Source organism: Dromiciops gliroides, chromosome 6 (genome assembly GCF_019393635.1).
Source record: "Dromiciops gliroides isolate mDroGli1 chromosome 6, mDroGli1.pri, whole genome shotgun sequence".
NCBI classification, from domain to species: Eukaryota; Metazoa; Chordata; class Mammalia; order Microbiotheria; family Microbiotheriidae; genus Dromiciops; species Dromiciops gliroides.
Window position 1 is genome coordinate 263504343 of NC_057866.1, and position 23874 is coordinate 263528216.

Sequence of the window (23874 nt, forward strand, 5' to 3'; positions counted from 1 at the left end):
AGGGTCACAACAGCTAGTGAGTGTCTCAGGCTGGATTTGAACTCAGGAAGATGAGCTTTTCTGACTCCAGACCTGGAGCTCTATCCCAACTAGAAATTAAAATGATATAAAGGCAAATGGTGTCATCAAAGGAAAAAAGTCTTTTAAAAAATCTTTTAAAATAAATAATTTAGGAATGCTATTGTGCTTTAAGGAATGATAAGCAGGCAGATTTTAGAAGACTCACATAAACTGATACTGAATGAAGTGAGCAGAACCAGAAGAACAACACACACAGTAACAGCAACATTGTGTGATGATCAACTATGGAAGACTTAGCTCGTCTCAGCAATGCAATGACCCAAGACAATTCCAAAAGACTCATGATAGAAAATGATCTCCACATTCAGAGAAAGAACAATGGAGTCTGAATGCAGATAGAAGCAGATTATTTTCACTTTTTTTTGTTTTTGTTTTTCTCATGGGTTTGCCCTTTTGTTCTGATTCTTCTTTCACAACAAGACTAATGCAGCAATATGTTTAACATATGCTGTCATGGGGAGGGGGGAGGGAAAGGAAGGAGGGAGAAAAACTCCCTTTCTGTCTTGGGTTGGGCCCTCCCTCTATCTCATGCAAAAGAAATTATGTTTCTGGCTATATGCAACATTGTTATTTCAAGTTCAGGTGTGTGTGTTTGTGTTACTTTTTACATAATGTCTCCCTGAGCATAACCTTTCAACAAATCCTCAAAAGCAAGCTGACCTACCAATATTTCTCCAGGGTACCTGGTCAGTCAGCAGACTCTAAGATTTAACAGGCCTTAACCCATGAGAAGAAAATCATCTTCTGTTTAGCTCACGTGTCTGCCTGGTAGGCAAAATCTGAAGGCGCCAGTGGTATAATTATCTGGCAAAAGCAAAGGGAAGAAAACTGAGAAAGGGGGCACATTTTCTTTCTTCCAGGAATCAAAAGAGTGAATATATCAGCAAAATGCAAAATGTGTCAGCACAGTCAGTTTGCTTTGAATTTTATCAGAAAGAAACATTTTAAAAGGAAAAGTAGAAAAATACTAGAAAACTAAATATATATCATGAAATAATGGAAGCCTATGAGGCAAATCAAGTCCATTGTCTTTTTTGGGGGTGGTGGTGGTATCCCATTATTAAAAATTTTTTTTTGATGATGCAATTGGGGTTAAGTGACTTGCCCAGGGTCACACAGCTAGTAAATGTCAAGTGTCTGAGGTGAGATTTGAACTCAGGTCCTCCTGACTCCAGGGCTGGTGCTCTATCCATTGTGCCACCTAGCTGCCCCTATAGAGCTGGATTTGAAGTCAGGAAGGGTTAGGACAAGTATAGTTTTATATTTTTCAAATGACTGTCATTGGTCAACTTCATCAGCACTCCTCTTGTAGACATGAAGTAGCCTTGTACTTGGCTAACAGTTTCTTCTTATCAAAATGAATTCCATTCTTTCAATTCTTTAATGAGTTTATCTATGTGCCTTAGAAATCCTTCCATGTTCTACCATTCTTTAGGGCCGAACTGAAGGTCCCTGTGAGTTCTTGTCAAGTCAACACATCAGCAAGCATTTATTAGGATCCTGGTATGTGCCACACACCATGCTAAGTGTTGGGCATAAGAAAGGGGGGAAAAGAATCTCCCCTCAGGGAGCCTGCATGTGAATAGCTATGTGCATTCAACATATGGTTAGGATAAAATGGAGATAATGCCCGAGGAAAGGAACAAGCATTAAGGGGGACTGGGAAAGACTTCTTATAGAAGGTGTGGTTTTAGATGGGATTTGAAATAACCCAGGGAAGTTAGTATGCAGAAATAAAGGGGGGAAGAAGAGAGAGTCAGAGACATACAGAGACAGTCAGAGAGACACAGAGAGAGATAGAGAGACAAAAATATAGACAGAGACACAGAGACAAAGAGAGACGGAGAGATAGAGAGAGATGCAGAGAGATAGAGAGAGAGATAGAGAGACAAAAATATAGACAGAGAGCAAGACAGACACAGAGACAAAGAGATGGAGAGATAAAGAGAGATGCAGAGAGATAGATAGAGATGCAGAAACACACAGACAGACGCACACATACACACACACACACACACAGACAAAGAATATTCTAGGCATGGGGATCCCCAGTGAAAATGCATGGGGTTGGGAAATGCGTTCTGGGAAGACAGCAGAGGAGGTCAGAAATTTCTAGGCTTTTTAGATTTCCTCCACAAACAGAGAATCACCATGAAATGAACATGAAACAGCAAAAATAAAGGGGTAAAGCATTTCTCCTCCTAAGATATCTTGAGTGGAACTCAGAGAAGACTGCAGGGGCTGAGGTGTGGTCTGGGTGAAGTGTAGACACCTCTAGGCCATTTCACTGAATCAACAGTGTGTCCTGAGGGAAACAGATTAGGCCTTAAGAAATTTTACCTCAGAAACTTCTACATCACACACTTTCATCTAAGGAATAGCTGAGGTTGAGTGAGGAAAGTTTGAAGGACCCCCTCTGTTTCCAGAAGCCAGGCCTAGCAGTGCTAACCAGACGTGATCCCAGGCTGTGGCAGTGGGTAAGGAGAAGTGTACACAAACCTGGTAAGTGTGGTACCACAGGGAACAAGAACATTTTCTGGACAGCGTGGCTGGGGCTTAAGGGAAAAAGAGAGGAATCCATGAGCAGAGTTGGAAGGTAGAGTGTTTTGTATGAAGAAAGTCAAAGATGCCAGTGTCACTGGATCAAAGGGGAATAAGTTTTAAGGAGGCTAGAAAAGTTTGAAGGGATTTAAAAGCCCAACAGAGGAGGTAATAGGGAGCCACTGGAATTTAATGAGTGGTGGTGGGGGTTGACATGATCAGACCTTTGTCCTTTGGAAGATCAATTTGATAGTTGGGTAGAGAATGGACTGGAGTGGAGAGAAACTTGAGGCAAAGAGCTGAACCAGAAGCACTTGAAAAATGAGAGACTATCAAACATCAAAATGTAGCTATCACTTAACTCTTCTCAGAAATACAATGATCCAAGATAATTCCAAAGGACTCATGATGGAAAATGTTCTCCACATCCAGAAAAAGAACTGTGGGACAACCTGACTAACATGGAAATGTTTTGCATGACTACACATATATAACATATTAAATTGCTTGAGTTCTTAAGTGGGGGTGGGGTTGGAGGGAGGAAGGGAATTTGAAACACAAAGTTTTAAAAAAATTCATGTTAAAATTTGTTTTTACATGTAACTTGGGGAAAAATAAAATTCTAAATATTAAACACAAAAAAAGAACTGTGGGATCTGAATGAAGATTGAACCATACTATTTTTACTTTTTGTGTTGTTTTTCTTTGAGATTTTCCCCTTTTGTTCGGATTCTTCTTTTAATGTGGAAATAATGTTTGATGTGATGGTACATATATAACCTATATCAGATGCTTGCCATCTTGGGGAGGGGGAAGGGAACAATTTGGAATTCATAATCTTATAAAAATGAATGTTGAAAACTATCTTTACATGTAACTGGAAAAAATACTATTAAGATTTTTAAAAATGTAGCTATCATTGGTGTCCATAGACATGCTGTAAACTTGCCAAGGCTTGAATTATAATACCATTCACAGGGTGTTTTGCAGGACCTGTGACAGATAGGCTGGCCATTTGCCGAGAGCAAGGGATAGCCCTATGCTCCAGTGATGAATGAATGAAAAAAGGCACTTATTAAGCACTCATAGTGTACTAGACATTGTGCACACTGACACCCTGGTGATATTAGGACTAAATGAGGAAGGGTTCCAGTACTTCGGCGGGCTCTTTTGTGATGGGTTTATGGGAAAACATGGACAGGAGCTACACAGGAAGGGTAGGCAGAGATGGTTTGCAACATACGTTGATGTAGGTAGTATTGCTATTGGTATTATCTACATTAATGAGATCCCAATCCATTTGCATGTTGGGTACCTGAGTACACCTTGTAATTGGAGACTTCAGAGAACTCTTTTCCAGCAAGGTTTGTGAATGCCTGTGCTACTGTAACATGGCATGCCTAGCAAAGATCCCTCTTGGTGTATATTGATATTGTGTATCTTGGTTATAGAATACTGGCCAATTGTAAGGGTTTCTGGACTTCTTAGATCGACAGATGGGGACATGGACCTCTAACTGATAAATCCAATGGTCTCTCCTCATTTCACTTAATATTTCTGTAGCTTCTGACCCTATTGGTGACCCCTGTCCTAGATATTGTCTTCTTCCTTGACTTTTGTTACCCAGACCTCTCTCTCTCCTTTCATCTTTCTGACAATTTCTTTCTGGTCTCCTTTGTTGCATTATTATCCTGCTCTGAACTGTGAAGTGGGGGAGTACCCCAAGACTGTATTGGGCCTTCTCATCTTTCTTTACATTCTCTCCCTTGGCCATCTCATTATTCTATGAAGACAACTCCCAGAATTACATACATAGCCCCAAAATCTTCAGGTCTGCTTTACCAAGTGCTATGAATCTTTTCATGAATATCTCATAAGCCTATCAAATTCCAATTTGATAAATTCCAGTCATCTAAAACAGAGCTTATTATATGTTCTCCTAAACCCACTTCCTCAAATTTCTATTTGTCAAGGGCAATAACATCCAGGCTCATAATTTTGGAATTATCCTTGATTCTTCCCTTTCATTCCTCCTTTATTTCTTTTTTTTTTCTTCTTTTTTTTTTTTTCGTGAGGCAATTGGGGTTAAGTGACTTGCCCAGGGTCACACAGCTAGTAAGTGTTAAGTGTTTGAGGCCGGATTTGAACCCAGGTACTCCTGACTCCAGGGCCGGTGCTCTATCCACTGCGCCACCTAGCTGCCCTTCCTCCTTTATTTCTAATTGGTTTTGAAGTTTTGTTAATCCTATCTCCATATCATCTTTCTCATCTGTCCTATTCTTTGTACTCACATTGGCTACCTCAGTTTAGATCCTTATAAACTCTTACCTGGACTACTGAAATAGTCTCTTAGTTTCTCTCTCTGCCTCTAGTCTCTCCCTTTTCTTCCCATCCTCCATAGCTGTGAACTGAGAGTCTTAAAGCATAGATCTGACCTTATTATCATGGCAGCGGGGAAAATAGTTAACTCTAGAGAAGATTCCAGAACCTTGAGTTCAAATACCTTTTCTGATGTTTATAGTTGTATAACCTTGGATAAGTTGATTAAATTCTCTGGGCCTCAATTTCCTCATCTATGAAATAAAGGGTTAGAAGAGATTGCTTTTATTCCAGTCTAGATATTGGTCTAAATCTAATTTTTATCAAATTGCTTTTCAGTTCTTCCCAACAGTGAGTTTTTCCTAAGTGATTTATATTTGGGAGTTCTGTTAAACACTAGTCAATTGAATCTAGTTGTTTCTGATCTTTATTTCGTTTTCTGTTTTTAATCAGTACTAAATTATTTTGATGATGATTGCTTTATAATATAAATTGAAATTTAGTATTGTTATCTGTCCTTTGTTGTGACTTATTTTCCTTCAGATTCTAGATCTTTTACTTCAAATACAAGTTATAGAAGGGACTGATTAAAATGTATAAGCCTAAGAAGCATTCCTCCATATCTAAATGGTTAAAGAATATGAAAAGAAAGTTTTGAAAGGAAGAAATCCAAACTATCAATAACTATATAAATGCCCTAAATCACTAATAATTAGAGGAATTAAAATTAAAACAACCCTGAGGTTTCATCTTACACCCATTAGATTGACAGAGATGACAAAAGAGGAAAATGACAGATTTTGGAAGGGCTGTGGGAAAACAGGTGCACATATTTTGTTGTTGGAATTGTAAATGTGGTACAGGTATTCTAGAAAACAATTTGAAACTATGCCATCAAAGGTACTCAGTTGTACATATCCTTTGACCCAGATAGACCACTGCTAGGACCATAACCCAAAAAAGATGAAAGAAAAGGACAAAAAGTATTTGTGACAACTCTTCACAGTAGCCCCAAACTGGAAACTAAGGGAGTGTTCAACTAATGGCCAAACAAATTGTGATATATGAATGTAATTGTGCCATGAGAAATGATCAAATGAAAAGTTTCAGAAGAAAATAGGACCTTTACTGACTGATACAAAATGAAGTAAGCAGAAATAAAACAACTTACACAATGACAGCACTATTGAGAAAAGCAACTTTGTAAGGCCTTAAATATCTGATTAATCAAATGCTAAACCACAATTGCAGAGCACTGAAGATGAATCATGCCACTGACCTCCTGCCAGACTTAAAATCCAGAATGAAACATGCATATTTAGACACTGACAATGTTTTTGCTAGACTATGCAATTTGTTGTGACAATTTATTTATTTATTTCTTATGTTGAGAGGGAATTAAAGGGAAAAAATAATTTTTTTTAAACAAAAGGATTGCCATATAATACATTTAACTTCAAATAAAGATATCTGGGTTCAAGAACCAGCAGTGACACTAGACTAGCTGTGAACCTCATGTAAAATAATTTTGCCTCTCTGAGATTTAACTTTATCAGCTATAAGATAGGAATGCTTATACTTGCACTTTCTACCTCATAAGGTTGTTGTGAGGAAAAAGCTTTGTAAACCACTAAGCTTTACAAAGTAGTAAGCTGTGATGAGAGTGTTTCTGGGTACAAGGTATATCCCTAGTCATTGAGGGTTAGGTCATATAATTATCATTTTCTCCCACAAAATTTTCCTTGGAGCCATTTCAGGGACTGAATATTTGGCTGGATGAACCTTTATTCTACTCAGTTTCTACTTTGGTTTTTGGCTTCTTTGTCAAGAATTTATGGAGTCAGAGACAGCAATAAATGATGCATTTTCTAAGCCCAAAGAACCGAATGACCTTTTGTCTCTTCAAAGGAATTTTGTTATTATTATGTCTAGCCTTATAAAATATCCCTTGGCAGTTTGATTATTATTGCACAAAATCTATAAATTAATTTAGGTTTTATTATCATTTTTATTATATTTTGGTCCTCTTTAAATAGTATTTCTTTCTTTTGTTGTTGTTGAGTCATTTCAGTTATATCTGACTCTTCGTGACCACATTTGGGGTGTTGTTGGCAGAAACTGGAGGGGTTTGCTATTTCCATCTCCAGCTCATTTTACACATGAGGAACTGAGGCAAATGGGGTTAAGCAACTTGCCCAGAGTCACATGGCTAGTAAGTGTCTGAGGCTAGATTTGAACTCCGGAAGATGAGCCTTCCTGACTCTAGGCCTGGCATTCTATCCACTGTAAAACCTAATTGCCTTATTTCTTGGAGCTGCAATTTTATTTATACAGGTTTTGAATTTATCTTAGAGAATATCTTCAGCATTTTGTAGTTGTTTTGAATGGGACTTTCTTTTCTATCATTTCCTCCTAGGTTTCTTTAATTGCTATATATAAATGTTATTGATTTTATGGCTTATTTTTATCATGCTATTTTACAGATGCTACTGTCATAATTAGTGTCTTTGCTGATTTTTTTTGGGTCTTTTCTATGTCAACCATTATGCATCCTTTGGTTTTAAATGAATAGTTACAAAAATTTTTTAAAAGTGTCTTTTATACCTTTGCTTTTAGAATATTTAGCAGAAATCAGTTTTGTACTTTGTCAAAGGTTCTTTTCTGAATATATTGATAAAATCATGAGGTTTTGGACATTTTAATTTTCAATATGGTTATATAAATTGTTTTTCTAATGTTAAATCATTCCTGTATTCTTGATATAAACCCAACTTGATCATAATATTGATCATAACTTGATCAATATATCATTATATATATATCTCCACAATCTTTGCCGGGATGATATCTAAGATTTTTTGAATTTATTTTAACTAATGATAATAGTCCATAATTCCATCTTTGCTTTGTCCTTTCCTCATTTATGTATTACAACCATATTTATCTCATAAAAGAGACTTCTTAGAGTGTTGCCCCTCAACCTTAAAGACTAAATTGTATAGAATAGGCGTTGTTTCAAAAGAAGTTTTGATAGAATTCCTCTGTAAATCCATCTAGATCCAGATTCCTTTTCTTTGTTAATTCCATTATAATGACTTAGATTTCTTTTTCTGGATTTAGATTGATTAAGATCAAACCTGCTGGTGACCCAGGGGATAGAGCATTGGGTATGGAGTCAGGAAGACTTGAGTATAAAGCTTATTTCAGTCACTTATTACCTGTGTGAATCTGTGTGAGTCACTTAATTTATGTTTGCCTCAGTTTCCTCATGGGAAAATGAGGATAATGTAAGCACCTACCTTGAAAGGTTGTTGTGAGGATTAAATGGGATAATATTTGTAAGAAGCACTCAACACGGTGCATGACACCTACCAGGTGCTACAAAAATGCTTATTCTTTTTTCCTTCCCTTCCCTTCTTTTCTATTTCACGTTCTATTAATTGGCTATTGTTAAGTTCTGAATATATTCCTCCATTTCCTTTAACTTCTCAGATTTGCTGATACATAATTCTATATAGAAGTTCTGATAATATTTTTAATTTCTTTTCTGTTGTGATTTTACCCTGTTCATTTTTCATTTTGCTTATTTGATTCCCCTCCCCACCTTTTTATATCTGATTTTTATGTCCTTTTCTATTAGTGTGTCTGAGTTTTTATCGAGTCTTCTCCTTGGTATTTCTGGTGTTTTGATGGACTTGCAGTCAAGAAGACCTGAGTTCAAATCCTGCCTTACTTAGACACTTATTAGCTGTGTGACCCTGGGCAAGTCACTTAAACTCTGCCTCAGTTTCGTCAACTATAAAATATGGATAATAAATAGCACCTACCTCTCAGGGTTCTGTGAAGATCAAATGAGACAACATATGCAAAGCACTTTACAAACCTTAAAACACTACCTAAAGGGGGCAGCTAGGTGGTGCAGTGGATAGAGCACCAGCCCTGTATTCAGGAGTACTTGAATTCAAATCTGGCCTCAGACACTTAACACTTACTAGCTGTGTGACCCTGGGCAAGTCACTTAACCCCAATTGCCTCACTAAAAAAAAAAACAAACAAAAACCCACTACCTAAATGCTAGCTATTATTACTGTTGTTAACTTTTTCATGTATTCCTCATTGTTCACTCTCTGGCTCCTCCTCATTTATTAGTATTGCATATTTCTCTCTGGGTCCCATAGCTCTACCATTTTCTACCTGCATAAGGCCTCCCTCCACACTCCTTTCCTTCTTATGGTTGGGTAGAGTCAACACCTGCAATTTATTCCTAGGGGTGAGATGGGATTTGAGTAAAGTCACCACAGGGAGTTCCTACCCTGGGGCCAGCAGCACAAGCTTGAAATTTAGGATGCGTTTCTGACCCAGGCATGTTGTTCTGACCCAGGTCAGTCTAGTACCTCAGGTTCAAGATTGGAACAAAATGAGACATTGGTAGAAAATCGGATATCAAAAAGATGCTTTCTGGGACAGCTAGGTGGTGCAGTGGATAGAGCACTGGCCCTGGATTCAGGAGGACCTGAGTTCAAATGCGGCCTTAGACACTTAACACTTTACTAGCTGTGTGACCCTGGGCAAGTCACTTAACCCTCATTACCTCACACACACACACAAAAGAGGCTTTCTTAGACATAGTAGGGGAAGGGCATTCAAAGCAGGAAATGCATTAGTTAGTAATGATGGAACCTTGACTCAGTTGAACACAGTTTCCTTGTTCTATTGTTGGTTGTTCTTCTGGTCTTCCATCCAAAGTATGAGGGAGCTCATCGTGCCTTTTGCATTAGCATGACCAGGAAACTGTGTCAACAACCTGAGTTTTCAATTCTCAGAGTCCACTAAGTCTTGGGTGCAGTTACTGTATCTTTTAAGGAAAAATCAATTGCCTATCCTACATGGCAGGGAATCTTGGAGGAGAGGAGTATTGAGTAAGAATTCTGGGTAATTGGATTTTTAGTGTTAATTCATAATATTTCATACTTCCTGAAGAAGTTCTGTGTTTTTATCTTGTTGGTTTAACTAACTCTAATTATTCTACATTAGGCACATGGTTCCTTTGGAGATTGAAGGGCTAAGGGCAACTCATTTGCCATCTTGCTGATCAAGCATCTTTTCTTTTTTCAAGGTTCAGCTCAGATGCTATCTTTCCCATAAAGCCTCCTCTGTCCCTTTCCATCATTAGAAAGCATTCTCTTCCTCCTTACATTTTCCCAATCATGTCCCATTTTCAGTCATGTCTGATTCTTTGTGACCCCATTTGGGATTTTCCTGGCAAGGATATTGGAGTGGTTTGCCATTTCCTACTCCAGCTCATTTTATAGTTGAGGAGCTGAGGCAAACAGGGTGAAGTGACTTGCCCAGGGTCACAGCTAGGAAGTGTCTGAGACCAGATTTGAACTCAGAAAGGTAAGTTTTCCTGATTCCAGGCCTGACACTCTACCCACTGTGCCACCTAGTTGCTGCTGCTGCAGCACAGTACTTCACAATAATAATAGCTTGTAGGTTTTTGTTTAAGTAAATTGAATTAAACACAAATCCTAGATGGGAATGGGGGGTTCAGTATGAGAAAAGGCTTAAAGTCATGACTACTAGTGTCTTGGGGGAGAGTGTTGAGATAGACCTGTTCCAATGAGCAGAAGGAAATACAGTGTATAATAGGGGGGAAAAAGCTAAAAGATCTTGAATACCATACAGGGAAATTTGTCTTTAGTTTCTGACCTCATTCCAAGACTCAAACATTTGCAGTTTCTCCATGATATAATCTCTTAGCACATCAGAGGCAAGTCTTTTTGGGCTTGCACAAGCACAAACAAAACTGCTGTGCTCTCAAGGTCTAAAAAACCACTTTGGTTAAAGTCTATCTGAATCTAAGCCACAAATCTTTGCTGTTGGGGGCACAACATTCTGGGGGGAGACTGTCAGTGATGGAGAACACTGATTCCTAAAATTATAGCATTACCTCCTGAAGTGTCATATCTGCTCACCACATCAAAGAGAGATCAGGTAAGAACAGTGTCTGCAAGAACATTTGACTAGGATAATTCCATAGTTTGGAAACCAACGGGAAGATTAGGTCTTGTCTATGAGGTAATCCAGACTGTTCCTAATTCTTCCTGTGGTAAGCAGCTGTATGTTCCAAGTAAGACTCCTGATAATTCTAAGTCATTGGTCTCTCTTTTCTAGGTGGGTTATTTCTTTTTGCTGCTGCTGCTAAATCCCATGACAAAGGGAGATGGTGATCCCTTGGAAGTAGATCTGTAAACTAAATGCCAACCATTTCTCCTAAGGGCCACTGAATGTACCTCTTCAGGAGTGGCATTCAGTACATCCTAGAAGCCTCCCAAGCTTTCCAGAACCCTCTGGGGCCTTGGGATCACGTGGGGGGACATGAACTAGCTATCTAAAGAGTTCAGAGAGTGAATTCAGAGTCTTTTGGAAATTTGTTACCAACATTGCTAAAAGTCTTCCAGGCCATTTTATATCATCATGGAACAGAATGGGGTCTTAGAGGTCATCTAGTTTGACAAATGAGAAAACTGAGGCCCCAAATAACCAAGGTCACAGATAGCAATGTGGCAGGAAGACAAGCTTTTTGCTCCTGTTTTTAACAGTCTCTACCTTTTTTTTTAAATTAATAAAGTATTTTATTTTTTTCCCGTTACATGTAAAGATAGTTCTCAACTTTTGTTTATACAAGTTTTCCAATTTCAGATTTTTCTCCCTCCCTCCTCTCCCTCCCCCCTCCCCTAGACAGCAGGTAATCTGATATAGGTTTTATATATATATATATATATATATATATATATATATATATGCACATAATAACATTAATTCTATTTCTGCATTAGTCATGTTATAAGAGAAAAATCAGAGCAATGATGAAAAACCTCAAAATAGAAAAAACAACAGCACCCAAAACAAAAGAAATAGTATGGTTCATTCAGCATCTATACTCCACAGTTCTTTTTTTTTTTCTTGGATTTGGAGATCCTCTTCTATCATGAGTTCCCTGGAACTCTTCTGTACCATTGCATTGGTGAGAAGAATATAGTCCATCACAGTAGATCAATACACAATGTTGATGATACTGTGTACAATGTTCTTCTAGTTCTGCTCATCTCACTCATCATCAGCCCACGCAAGACCCTCCAGGTTTCTCTGAACTCCTCCTGCTCATCGTTTCTTACAGTACTATTCCATTGTATTCATATACCACAACTTGTCCAGCCATTCCCCAATTGATGGACATCCCCTCAACTTCCAGTTCCTTGCCACCAGAAAAAGAGCAGCTATAAATATTTTTGTACATGTGGGTCCCATTTCCTTTTCCATGATTTCTTTGGGAAAAAGACCCCAAAGTGGTATTGCTGGGTCAAAGGGTATGGACAGCTTTATCGCCCTTTGGGCATAATTCCAAATTGCTCTCCAGAATGGTTGGATTAGTTCACAGCTCCACCAACAATGCATTAGTGTTCCAATTTTCCCACAGCTTCTCCAACATTTATTATCTTCCTTTTTTGTCATTTTAGCCAATCTGATGGGTGTCAGGTGGTACCTCAGAGTTGTTTTAATTTGCATCTCTCTAATCATTACAGATTTAGAGCATTTTTTCATATGGGAATAGATAGCTTTGGTTTCTTCATCAGAAAACTGCCTGTTTGTATCCTTTGACTATTTCTCAATTGGAGAATGACTTGGATTCTTATAAATTTGATTTAGTTCCCTATATATTTTAGAGATGAGGCCTTTATCAGAAGTACTGGCCACAAAAATTGTTTCCCAGCTTTCTGCCTCCCTTCTAATTTTGGATGCATTGCTTCTGTTTGTACAAAATTTTTTTAATTTAATGTAATCAAAATCATCCATTTTGCATTTTATAATATACTCTATCTCTTGTTTGGTCAAAAACGGTTTTCCTTTCCAAAGATCTGATAGGTAGACTATTCCTTTCTCTCCTAATTTACCTATGGTATCACCTCTTATGTCTAAATCATGTATCCATTTTGAACAGTCTCTACCTTTAAGAGGTAGAATGAGATTTATAAGCAAATTCCTTGCACATGCTAGGAGGGAAGAATTGGTTCCATTCTTTGCTTGAGTGTATCTTGGTACTGTTGGTGCTAGGCTTGCAAGGCATTGTGGTCCCCAGGCAACATGGTCTATGGAACTCTTTCATGGGTCCTGCTCATTCAATATACCTACAGCAACAGGAGCTTATAGTTAGCATTCTCTTGGGTCACAAATACTGGAAGTCAAGGAGCATGAGGGTGCTGGCTTCCCTTATGTGTGTGTGTTCTGAGGGCTCCTAGAAGTGATGAAAAAATCTGTATTTGTCTCCCTTTATCGTCCATCTCAAAGTTCTACAAAAGTTCTATTCTAGTAGACAGGTATGCAGCAACTCTTAGTTAATTAGGAATAATGTAGCACCTAGTTCATAGGATTCCTCACTCCACAAAACAAAACAAAACACTTCAAGTTTGGTCAGAAGGGGGGTTATATTCAAATTTATAGGGAGAAGTATTTTTGATAAGAGATCCCCCCCCACCCCAAAATAGGCAAGGGAGGGTTTAGAAAATTAGAGAGAATGGCTTAGCTATTCCTAATAATTTTCTAGTGTATATCTATATCATCTATGTATATGTCTATATCATACTATTTGAAACAAGTATTTAAAAAATACTTGGCGGTCACCTAGCATGAGTTTGTCTCACTATGTATATATAGAGTGTAATTGAAAGAGAAGAAGCCAAATCTAATGAATAAAGGAGATCCCTTCACCACCAGAATAGTTTAGGAAGGGTTTAAAAATTGGAGAGGGGGGGTGGCTAGGTGGCGCAGTGGATAAAGCACCGGCCCTGGATTCAGGAGTTCCTGAGTTCAAATCTGGCCTCAGACACTTGACACTTACTAGCTGTGTGACCCTGGGCAAGTCACTTAACCCCCATTGCCCCACAAAAAAAAAAAATTGGAGAGGATGTCTGGGATATTCCTAATAATTTTCTAGAGTATATATCTATACCTATATCATCTATGTCTATATCTATTTATTTGTCTGTTTGCCTGTCTATCTATCTATCTATCTATCTATCTATCTATCTATCTATCTATCTATCTATCTATCTATCCATCTTCAGTTCATACCATAGCCCAGGGCATGAACTTGTTTTTTTCTTTTAATATTTGATAACAGTATTTTAAAACAGTATTTCAATATAATTAGTTTATTTTAAAATCCTATGTATTTTATTTTATTCATTTAAAACATTCTATGAAATTTCGTTAGGCTGCCAAAGGGGGCCAAGACACAAATTTGGTTAAGGACTCCTGCCCCCCACTCTTTTGAGCCCAGAGAGAAATATTGAAGTTTATAAAGAAATGATCTGAAAATGGGGGAAAGGGCTGGTATAGTTTTTACCTGTGAGTAACTTGGTGCTGTGGATGCAAGCCTAGTTGACATTGTGTTCCTCTAGCACTCTGCAGTGCTTTCAAGATGTAGAGTTATAAAAATGTGCACTGCTGCTGTTATTTCTAAGCTAGTACACTCATCTCTCCATTACACCATGATGCTTGCCAGGGTGTGACACAGGGTAAGCATGTAACCTTTGTGAGTCTCAGTCTCCTTATCTGTAAAATGGGGGTAATAATTGTATCTGCCTCATAGAGTTGTAAGGTTCAAATATGATAATATGTGTTTTACAAATATTAAAGGGTCCTTGCCTCCCTCTGCCTCTGTACAACATGACTAACCACATGAACTGCCTTCATACTAGACTTCGACATACATGTTGATTCTCTCTCAAACACCCTAACCACACAGTTCTTCAACGTATTCACTTCCTGTGACCTACTCCTTCACTCTACCTCAGCTACACATAAAGATGGTCATAACCTTGATCTTGGCATAACCCACAAATTCACCACTTTCATGTTCACAATTTCTGAAATCTCCTTATCCAAACAGAATCCATTAGCTTTCTATTCTCCCTCTGCCTTCCCTTGCCAAACCCTACTCTTTGTCCACACTGTGACCTCCAATCCCTTGGCCACTCGGTTCTCTCCAAGTCCATCTCATCTGCAGTAATAACTCTCTCCTCTTTCCCTGATCTTGACTACTTGATGAAACAATTCAACATACATTGCGTTTCTCTCTTGAATCCTTGGTCCCCTTACCTTTTTGCCAATTGTGCCCTGCTAAGTCTCAACCCTGGATCACTCCCACCATCATTTTCACTCCTATCAATGTGCTGCTGAATAAAGGTGGGGAAAATCACTCAACATTGTTTATTGGGTCCATTAAAGATTTGTTACTCAACCTCAACTGGGACTTCACTTCTGCTAGGCAATACCTGCCTTATCAACTCACTATCTTACTCTCCACAACTCTTCTTCCAAACCTTTTGATCCCTCTTAAACCTCTGATTTTCCCCGTCTCCCTCAACTGAGAACTTTACCATACACACACACACACACACACACACACACACACATTTATTTATTGATGGGCAGTGAGGGTTAAGTGACTTGCCCAGGGTCACACAGCCAGTAAGTGTCAAGTGTCTGAGGCCACATTTGGACTCAGGTCCTCCTGAATCCAGGGCCAGTGCTCTATCCACTGCGACACCTACTTGCCCTCTTTTTGTTTTTTGTTTTTTCCAGTGATCTCTTAATTGCCAAATCCATTAAATAGTCTTTTCCCAATCCTCATTCTTCTTGACTTCTCTGTATCCTTTAACACTGTTTATCACCCACCCCTTCCTGATAATCTTCTCTTTCTAGGTTTTCAGAAAACCACTTTCCTGATTCTCTTTATCTCCCTTGTTGGATCCTCACCCAGATCATACCCCCGAACCATAGCTGTTCTGTAGGATTCTGTTCTGGATCCTCTTCTCTTCTCCCTCTATGTTATTTTACTTGGTGATCTCATCAGCTCCCAAGGATTTAGTTACTATCTCTGTGTGAATGATTTTCAAATCTACCTATCCTGCCCAACCTCTCTGCTGAATTTCAATCTCACATCTCCAATTGCCTTTCAGATATTCCAAACTGGATGTCTAGCAGTTGCCTTAAATTCAACATGCCCCCCCTCCCCCGCAAGAATGTTATGGGGCAGCTAGGTGGCGCAGTGGATAGAGCACCGACCCTGGATTCAGGAGGACCTGAGTTCAAATCCAGCCTCAGACACTTGACATTTACTAGCTGTGTGACCCTGGGCAAGTCACTTAACCCCAATTGCCTCACCAAAAAACAAAACAAAATTTAACATGCCCCAAGCTGAGCTCATTCTCTTTTCCCTTCCTAACTTCTCTATTACTGTGAAGGACAACATCCTCTCAGTCCCTCAGGCTGGGAGTCATCCTCAAATCCTCACACTCTTTCATACCCCATATCCAAGCTGTTGCCGAGACCTATCGATTTCACCTTTGCCACATTTCTCAAATATGCCCCCTTTTCAGCAATCTAAGGCAGGTCCTCATTGCCTCATGCCTTGATTTTTACAATTGTTGCTGGTGAGTGTGGCTGCCTCAAGTCTCTCCCCATGCCAATCCATCTTCCATTCAGCCACTAAAATGATTTCCTAAAATGCAGGCCTCACCATGCGCCCCCTCCCCAATAGACTTCATCGGTTTTTTATTGCCTCCAGGATCAAATACAAAATCCTCTGGTTGATGTTCATAACCTAACCCGCCTCATACCTTTCCAGTCTTCTTATTCCCCAGTGACACTGACCTCCTGGCTCTGGCCATTTGGCCTCACTGTCCCCCATGCCTGGAATGTGCTTCCTCCTCACCTCTGCCTACTGGATAGGCTTCCTTTAAGTCCCAACTAAAATCCTTCCTTCCACATGAAGCCTTTCCTCATGCCTCTTAATTCTAGAGCCTTATCACTCTTAATTATTTCCTATTTATGCTGAATATAGCTTGTTTGTACATACTTCTTTACCTTTTTTTCTAATTAGGGACTGTCTTTTGCCTCTTTTTGTATCCCCACAGTTCATCATAGTTACTGGCTCATATTAGTTGCTTTATAAACATTTATTGACTGACTGATTGAAATGACTGTATGCCAGGGACAAGCTCAGGGCATTTACCATACCGTTCATGTTACATTATCCAGAGAAACCTTTTTTTTTTTGATGAGTTCCTCCTGGTTGGGTGTGCACATGCTACTTCGTCGATAAAGTACTTCATTTCCTCCAATCGGTCCTCATCTTCCAAAGAATGTTTTCTCAGGCTGCAGAAACATCTCTCTCTCCAGCCAGCAGAGGGCATGCAAGATCCACTTAAACACATCAAAATCAAACCATGTCGGTTGGGAAGGGAGGAAAAACATACCTAGTCAATTAATGTTATAACATAGCTTATATCTAGGCTGCTTCTGGAAAGGAAATTGACCCTAAGTTCCCATACAAGCCATTAAGCTAGATACATTGAATACAAGATAGGCTTCATTTCACTGAACAGAAAATATAGTACCCACCCACCATAGAAGGGTCTTGTGGCCTTTATAGAGTCAATCCTTTCTCTCTCCCAACATGAGCCCACCTCTAAAGGGCCTATCCTATCCTTCACACTTAGAGACCTAGCTTGTCCCATGCCTATCTCTTCACTCCCAAAGGGACAAAGAAGTGAACGGTAGATAACCCTTCCCATTGGACATGCACAGGCATAACTCATACTGGAGCCCTGGGGCTCTGTCACTTGCTGTATCATGATTCTTGCTTCCACTTGATCTTAGTATTCCTCTGATTGGTGTTCTCTGGGGGCTCCTCCTCTTTGTCCCGTCATTCCCACCTTGCTCCCATATTCCATTGTTGCACCAATGCTGCCTTTGTTAACTGTCAGCTCTGGGGCCATGTGCTTTTGCTGGAAGTTCCTTAGAAAGGATGTTTAGGATTTTCCTTGGAGAAAATGAGCCGAGTCTCTGTATGTAGCTCCTTTCTTATCTGTGCCTTTTAGCCCTAGTTCTTGTTGCTGTTCAGTAAGAGGTACCCCAGACCGCACATTTCCCTAACAAATTATTTCTCCAAGCTTTACTGTGGTGCCTATATTGCCCCATGAATATTATAAGGCCAGGGATTGCCTTTGCTCATCATGGAGCTCTCCAAAGAACACAAGATCCCTGTCTTCTCCCTTGTGGACCTCTCAAGCCACTCTGGACAGCTCCATTGCTGGCAGGGGCAATCTCTCCTGAGGTTACAAAAATAAGAGCATAACAATTACTTTTTGAAGTATAGGGGGAAGATACTTGGTGGTAGGTGGATCTTTGGGGTGCCTCTTATGTTATACCAAATAGGCTCCTGCCTATTCTATCTATCCCTAAGGACTAATGAAAAGAGATGAACCAAAGTATTCTGGGTAACAGAAGGAAGCCAGTTGGGTACACATCCTCCCTCCTTTCTGTCCCCGCTCCAGGTACAGATAATCAAGCTGTCTAGAAACCTTTTTACCTGTCCTTAAGGAGATTTACAAACTACACCATGTCAGACTGTGTCACCACTGCCAATTTTGTGGTGTGTCTACTTTCTACTTTGAGAAACCCAGACAAATGTATCTGTTTGAATATATTGTTATATTAGTGACTCAAGGCTCTATGACTGACATTTGGGTTCTGAAAACCAGAAATGATTTCTTTTTCCTCACTTGCAGTATGATGATGAAAGCAAACAGCTGAGAGCCCACTCATCCTGCACTTACTTGTTTTGGGTTGTTTGGGAGTATTTGTGAGCAAGTTTCTTAAGACGCTGTTACCACCAGCTTCAATTAGGTTGGGGAGACACTACTTTGAAAAGTAAAGCTGACTCAAATTTCAAGGAGGGGAGCAGACAAGGATTGGAGCAGGGGAGACTATTCACAATGTGCCAGGCAAAGCTTGTAGAGGCAAAAAAAGTCTGACTCACTAGGTGTGGATAAATGTGTCTATACTTTTTTTTCCCCAAAACATCAACTTACGAACAGCTGTTAAGGTGAAGTAGGTCTTTTATCATCTTTTATTGCAAAAATATCTCCCAGAAAGAAGTAGTAAGGAAAAAGGGAAAGGAAAAGCAAAGGGGTATCCCAGGGCCCAGCTGGTCATCAGAATTAATTAATTTAAGTGTTTTATGGATGATGTTCATTTGTTATACGCAGTCACTTCCCAATACCTTCCTCCTCAATAGAATCTTCTCTTATACCAAAGAAAATCAATCAATACCAATGAGCCAGTTAGCCGCCTCTTTCTGATAGGGTATGCAAAATGCCACACCCATAAGCTATCACTTTTTCTATTAAGACATCGGAAATGTTTTTCATCATTGGTTTTCTGGAATCAAGATGTGTCATTTCATTTAGATTTATTTTTGATGTTGATTTAAAGAGTTACCAAGACTCCAGTGTTCAATGGTGTTGACTTACCCTTTCTCCTCAAATCTCCATTTAATTGCAGTCCTAGTATTATTTTGACTTCCTTTATCTTCTGTGGATTAATTCACAATGGGTTTACAGTGAAGTTTAACATACTAATAAGCCTTAACATTTAGACCTAAACAGATCAAACCCATTTTGAAAGAAACAATTCCTGGTACATTTATCTGACAAGTGATTGGGTATATTAAAAAGGTATAACACAGTGGGATTAGGACTGGGACTCTGGAGGCTGGGATTCAAGATTTAACTAATTAGCAATGTGACCACCTTGTTCAAGACCTTCACTGATGGATGAATTCATTATCTCTCTATTGAGAGTCAGGCAGAGAACCAGTTCTACATCAGGATATTCTTGACTATTAAGAAATTTTTCTTTAAATCAAGCAATAGGTTCTCTTTTGCCATTGTCCCTATTTGCTCTTAGTTCTTCCTTTTGGCTAAGTAGAACGAATCAAATCATTGGTTTAACATCGATTAACATGTTTAAAATGTTTAACCGTAACACTGACCTGAACTTAAGATGGAATTTAATAAGGAAAATACAGAATTTTTGGTTTTATGGTTCTGTGATAATGATGATGGTATTGATGATTTGAGATGGTTTGAAACCCATAGACTGCTCTGCAAAGTCCGAGTTCCTAACTGACAATGTGGCCAGTGTACACACCTTACTCTTTCTCCCTGGCCATTTCCTTGACAGCCATCTGTCTGTTACTGCATACCCTGGAATACTGGACCTTGTTATCTGCCCTTCTGCTGCACCACACCCTCCCAACCCCACTGCTTTCCAGCTTGGGTGCCGTTTTCTGCTTTCAATGTTTCAAGTGTTTCAATGAACACTTCCAGTCATGTAATTATAAGTCTCTCATAAAGTCTTTTCCATCACCTTGTGATTCAAATTTAAGCAGCCATCAGCTTATCTGATAGGGTGGTGTAAGGCGCTAAAATTCTAGCTATACTATCTAAAATCTAATGAGTGGTCGCCAATAAATTATAAGCTTTAGCAAGAGTGTTTAAGTGTTTAAGTATTTATTAAAGAGCATTAGGATCAGAGAGAAAGGTAAAAATCTAACTATTTCTAAGAGACCCCATCATCTGACCTGCCATGATGAGGTCAGGAACAAAAAGGACCCAACACCTCCTGTGAAGCTGGGAACATCCCCTCCCCTCTCCACGCACACACAGCTCCAAACTAATTGGCTGGCAGCTTTGATAGATAGCACCCACGAGCAAACATCACTTCCTGATGTCAAGGACCTTGACCACATGGCTTGCCCTCAGATGCCTTCTCCTCTTGGTGGAGCTTTCCTACAGTAAGTCTCCAGCATGTGGCATCATTCCAATTGTTACAGTAGTAAAAGGGATAATAAGATATAGAAAATTTTATTCATGACTGAGGTAAGAAGAAAAGAATCAATAATTTCTTTTTTTTGTTTTTCTTTTTGGTGAGGCAATTGAGGTTAAGTGACTTGCCCAGGGTCACACAGCTAGTAAGTGTCAAGTGTCTGAGGCCAGATTTGAACTCAAGTCTTCTTGACTCCAGAGCTGGTGCTCTATCCACTGTGCCACCTAGCTTCCCCCAAATCAATAATTTCTTAAGTGCTCATAGCACTTACTTTACAAATATCAATCCATTTAATAATAAACATTTATATAGCACCTACTATTTGCAAGGCACTGCAACCAAGTACTTTCCAAATCCTTACAGCAACCATAGAAGGTAGATACTATTATTATTTCCATTTTCCAGTTGAGGAAACTGAATCAGACATAGGGTAAGTGACCTGCCCAGGATCACACATGTATTATGTGTCTAAGGCTATATTTGAACTCAGATCTTCCTGACTCCAGACCTAGCACTCTACCTACTGTGTTACCAACTACTTCTAGGAGAAAGAATAATGTTCCAGGAGACAGAAGGCCTAGTTTCTAAACATGGTGTTGCCATTTTATATTTCTGTTCCATTGATCCTCAATTTCTTAATTTGTAGAGTGGGTATTCTGATACCTCATAAAATGATGATGGAGATTAATTAATCTATATAAAAGTGAATATAAAAGTGATTTCCAGTGTATGAACATTATGGAAGTCTGATTATTCTTTCTCTGTATCCATGATTACTTTTGCCATCCCATAACTCCATCAGCTCACTTGAATTACTTTTCTTTTGTTTTACCATGTAATTATTTTTTTAAAATTACCATTTATTTATAATTTTTTCCCAAATTACATGTAAAAACAAATTTTAATGTTGATTTTTAAAACTTTGTGTTCCAAATTCTCTTCTTCCCTCTCTCCCCACCCCACTTAAGAACTCAAGCAATTCAATATAGGTTATACTACCATGTAATTATTGCAACTATATCTTAGGCAGTGCAGCATCAGAGGCTGGGTCAGCACCCCCAGATCTTCAGAACACCATCTGACTTGTAGTGCATACTTAATAAATGAATAATTACTTGCTGGTAAATTGATTGATTTCATAGGGTGAGACTAGGAGGGCAGCTAAAGCTGGGTATGTTTGGGGGGATTGTAGTTCTAATAGTTAGATGAAAAGGGTAAGTTCACTGTATCTATTTTATCTGAGAAGCTCCTAGATTGCAGTGTCAACCAATGCCTTTACTCACAGATAATCATGATATAAATTATAGTTAACATTTTTATAGCATTTTAAATTTTGTGAAATGCATTATAATTTTTTTTCAAATTTTTTTTTGGGGGGGTTTGTTTTTGCAGGGCAATGAGGGTTAAGTGACTTGCCCAGGGTCACACAGCTAGTGTCAAGTGTCCACTGCGCCACCTAGCTGCCCCCTGCATTATAATTATTAACTCTTCTGATCCTTGAAACAACCCTGGGAGACAAGTGCAAATATTCTCTCCATTTTACAGGTGAGGAAACTGAAGCTAAGGCTTTAAATGTCTTGTCCAGGGACACATAATGAGTAATCATCTGAGGCAGGATTTAAACTCAGGTCTTTACTGACTCTAAGGCTATGCTGTTCTTTCTATCTTATGTGCCATCCAGCTGCCAGTTTACTAATTTCATCTGGAACATATGTGATAAAAAATTTGCAGCCTATTCTAGTTTCATTTGGCCAAGAAAATTTGTGGCAATTTGTAAATGTCTATCTCCATTGGTGACAAGGTATTTCTGGTTCAGGCTTCTTGCTGCCACTGTGATGGGAAAGAAACTATGACTCAGAGTTCTTGATGCTACTTTGGTAAGAGGTGACACTGCCCCAGTCTCTGGGAAACTTAATTTGAGCTTGCGGACATTGTTCCTGGAAGCAAAGAGGTCATGATACCTGCCAAATTAAGGCTGGGAAATAAGGCACAGGTCCTGCTCCGAGCAGCTGTCAGATGCCCATTTCTTCCCCTTCTGCTACTTATGTCCAGACACATACACCCTTATCTTCTGTTCCTGCTTTCTGTAAAGCTCTGCTTTCCATGCTGCTTAGGTTTTCACATTCTATATCAAGCTGCTGAAGATGACACTATGGGCTCACTGACCTGTATACAATTGAGTCTATTACTCTGAGTGCAGGTCACTATCTCTGCATTGTTGATTTGGTGATTGACTGAACTTCTTAATCAATAGAACCTTGAATAATTTTATCAAAAATAATTCTGACTCTGAATGAAAATCTGGGGTCCTGCAGTTTTGTTTCCAAAAAAAGCTAGCCATCTTCTAATAGGCAGGACATCTCCCAATATAGGACCCATCTCCCATATACAGTTTAATTTTTAGTATTGAATGAAATAAGGCAGCAAGAAGGCAAAGTGATAGAGTGCTCAGTTTGCAGTCACGAAGATTCATCTTCCTGAGTTCAAATCTGGCCACAGACACTTACTAGCTGTGTGACCCTGGGTAGGTCCCTTAACTTTGTTTGCCTTAGCATCTCATCTGTAAAGTGAGCTGGAGAAGGAAATGGCATACCACTCCAGGATTTGTCAAGAAAACTCCAAATGGAGTCATGAAGAGTTGGACATGACTGAAATGACTGAATAACAACAACAACATGGAATGAAATGAGTCTAATGAAATGGCTACCATCAGACAATAAGTATATATGTATGTTTATATATGCACAATTAGTCTGTACATACTTTTATTTATTCGTTCTTTCTATGGGTGGGAGGGTAGGGAAGATAAAAGGAAAAAAAGAAATTTGCATGATAATTTTGTTGTATGTTTGAAAGGAATAGCAGGTTGCACATAATAGAGTTGCAGTTTCATGTATAATCATCTTTTTTATTTCACCATGTTATGGAAATGCTTGTTTTATTCCATAAATTAAAAATTACATAAACTTAAAAAAGAAAGACATGAGTCTAAGGCAGCAAGAAGTTTTTGTTTACTCCTAGGTAATAAATATTTCTTCCTTTGTGGTTTATATATTGGGGGGAGTTGTACTTTCCCTCTTGCCTAATTGAATCCTAGTTCCTCTAGTACTCTAGAGGCCATTAGGTGGCCCAGTAGATTGAGCATTTGGCTTGGAGTCAGGAAGTCCCAAGTTCAAATCTGGCCTCAGACACTTA

The 23874-nt window shown here is 39.0% G+C and overlaps 1 protein-coding gene across 1 annotated transcript in view; it reads right to left on the bottom strand.

The window, feature by feature from the left end:
- AMBN (ameloblastin) overlaps nucleotides 1-17786 on the bottom strand; it is a 56474-nt gene extending 38688 nt beyond the window's left edge. The window contains exons 1-2 of the mRNA XM_043972359.1: nucleotides 17724-17786; nucleotides 15103-15179 (exon numbers count right to left, since the gene is read on the bottom strand). Of these exons, the coding sequence (XP_043828294.1) occupies nucleotides 15103-15179; nucleotides 17724-17786 (140 nt within the window). The remainder of the gene's footprint in view (nucleotides 1-15102; nucleotides 15180-17723) is intronic.
- Nucleotides 17787-23874: the final 6088 nt, after the last annotated feature.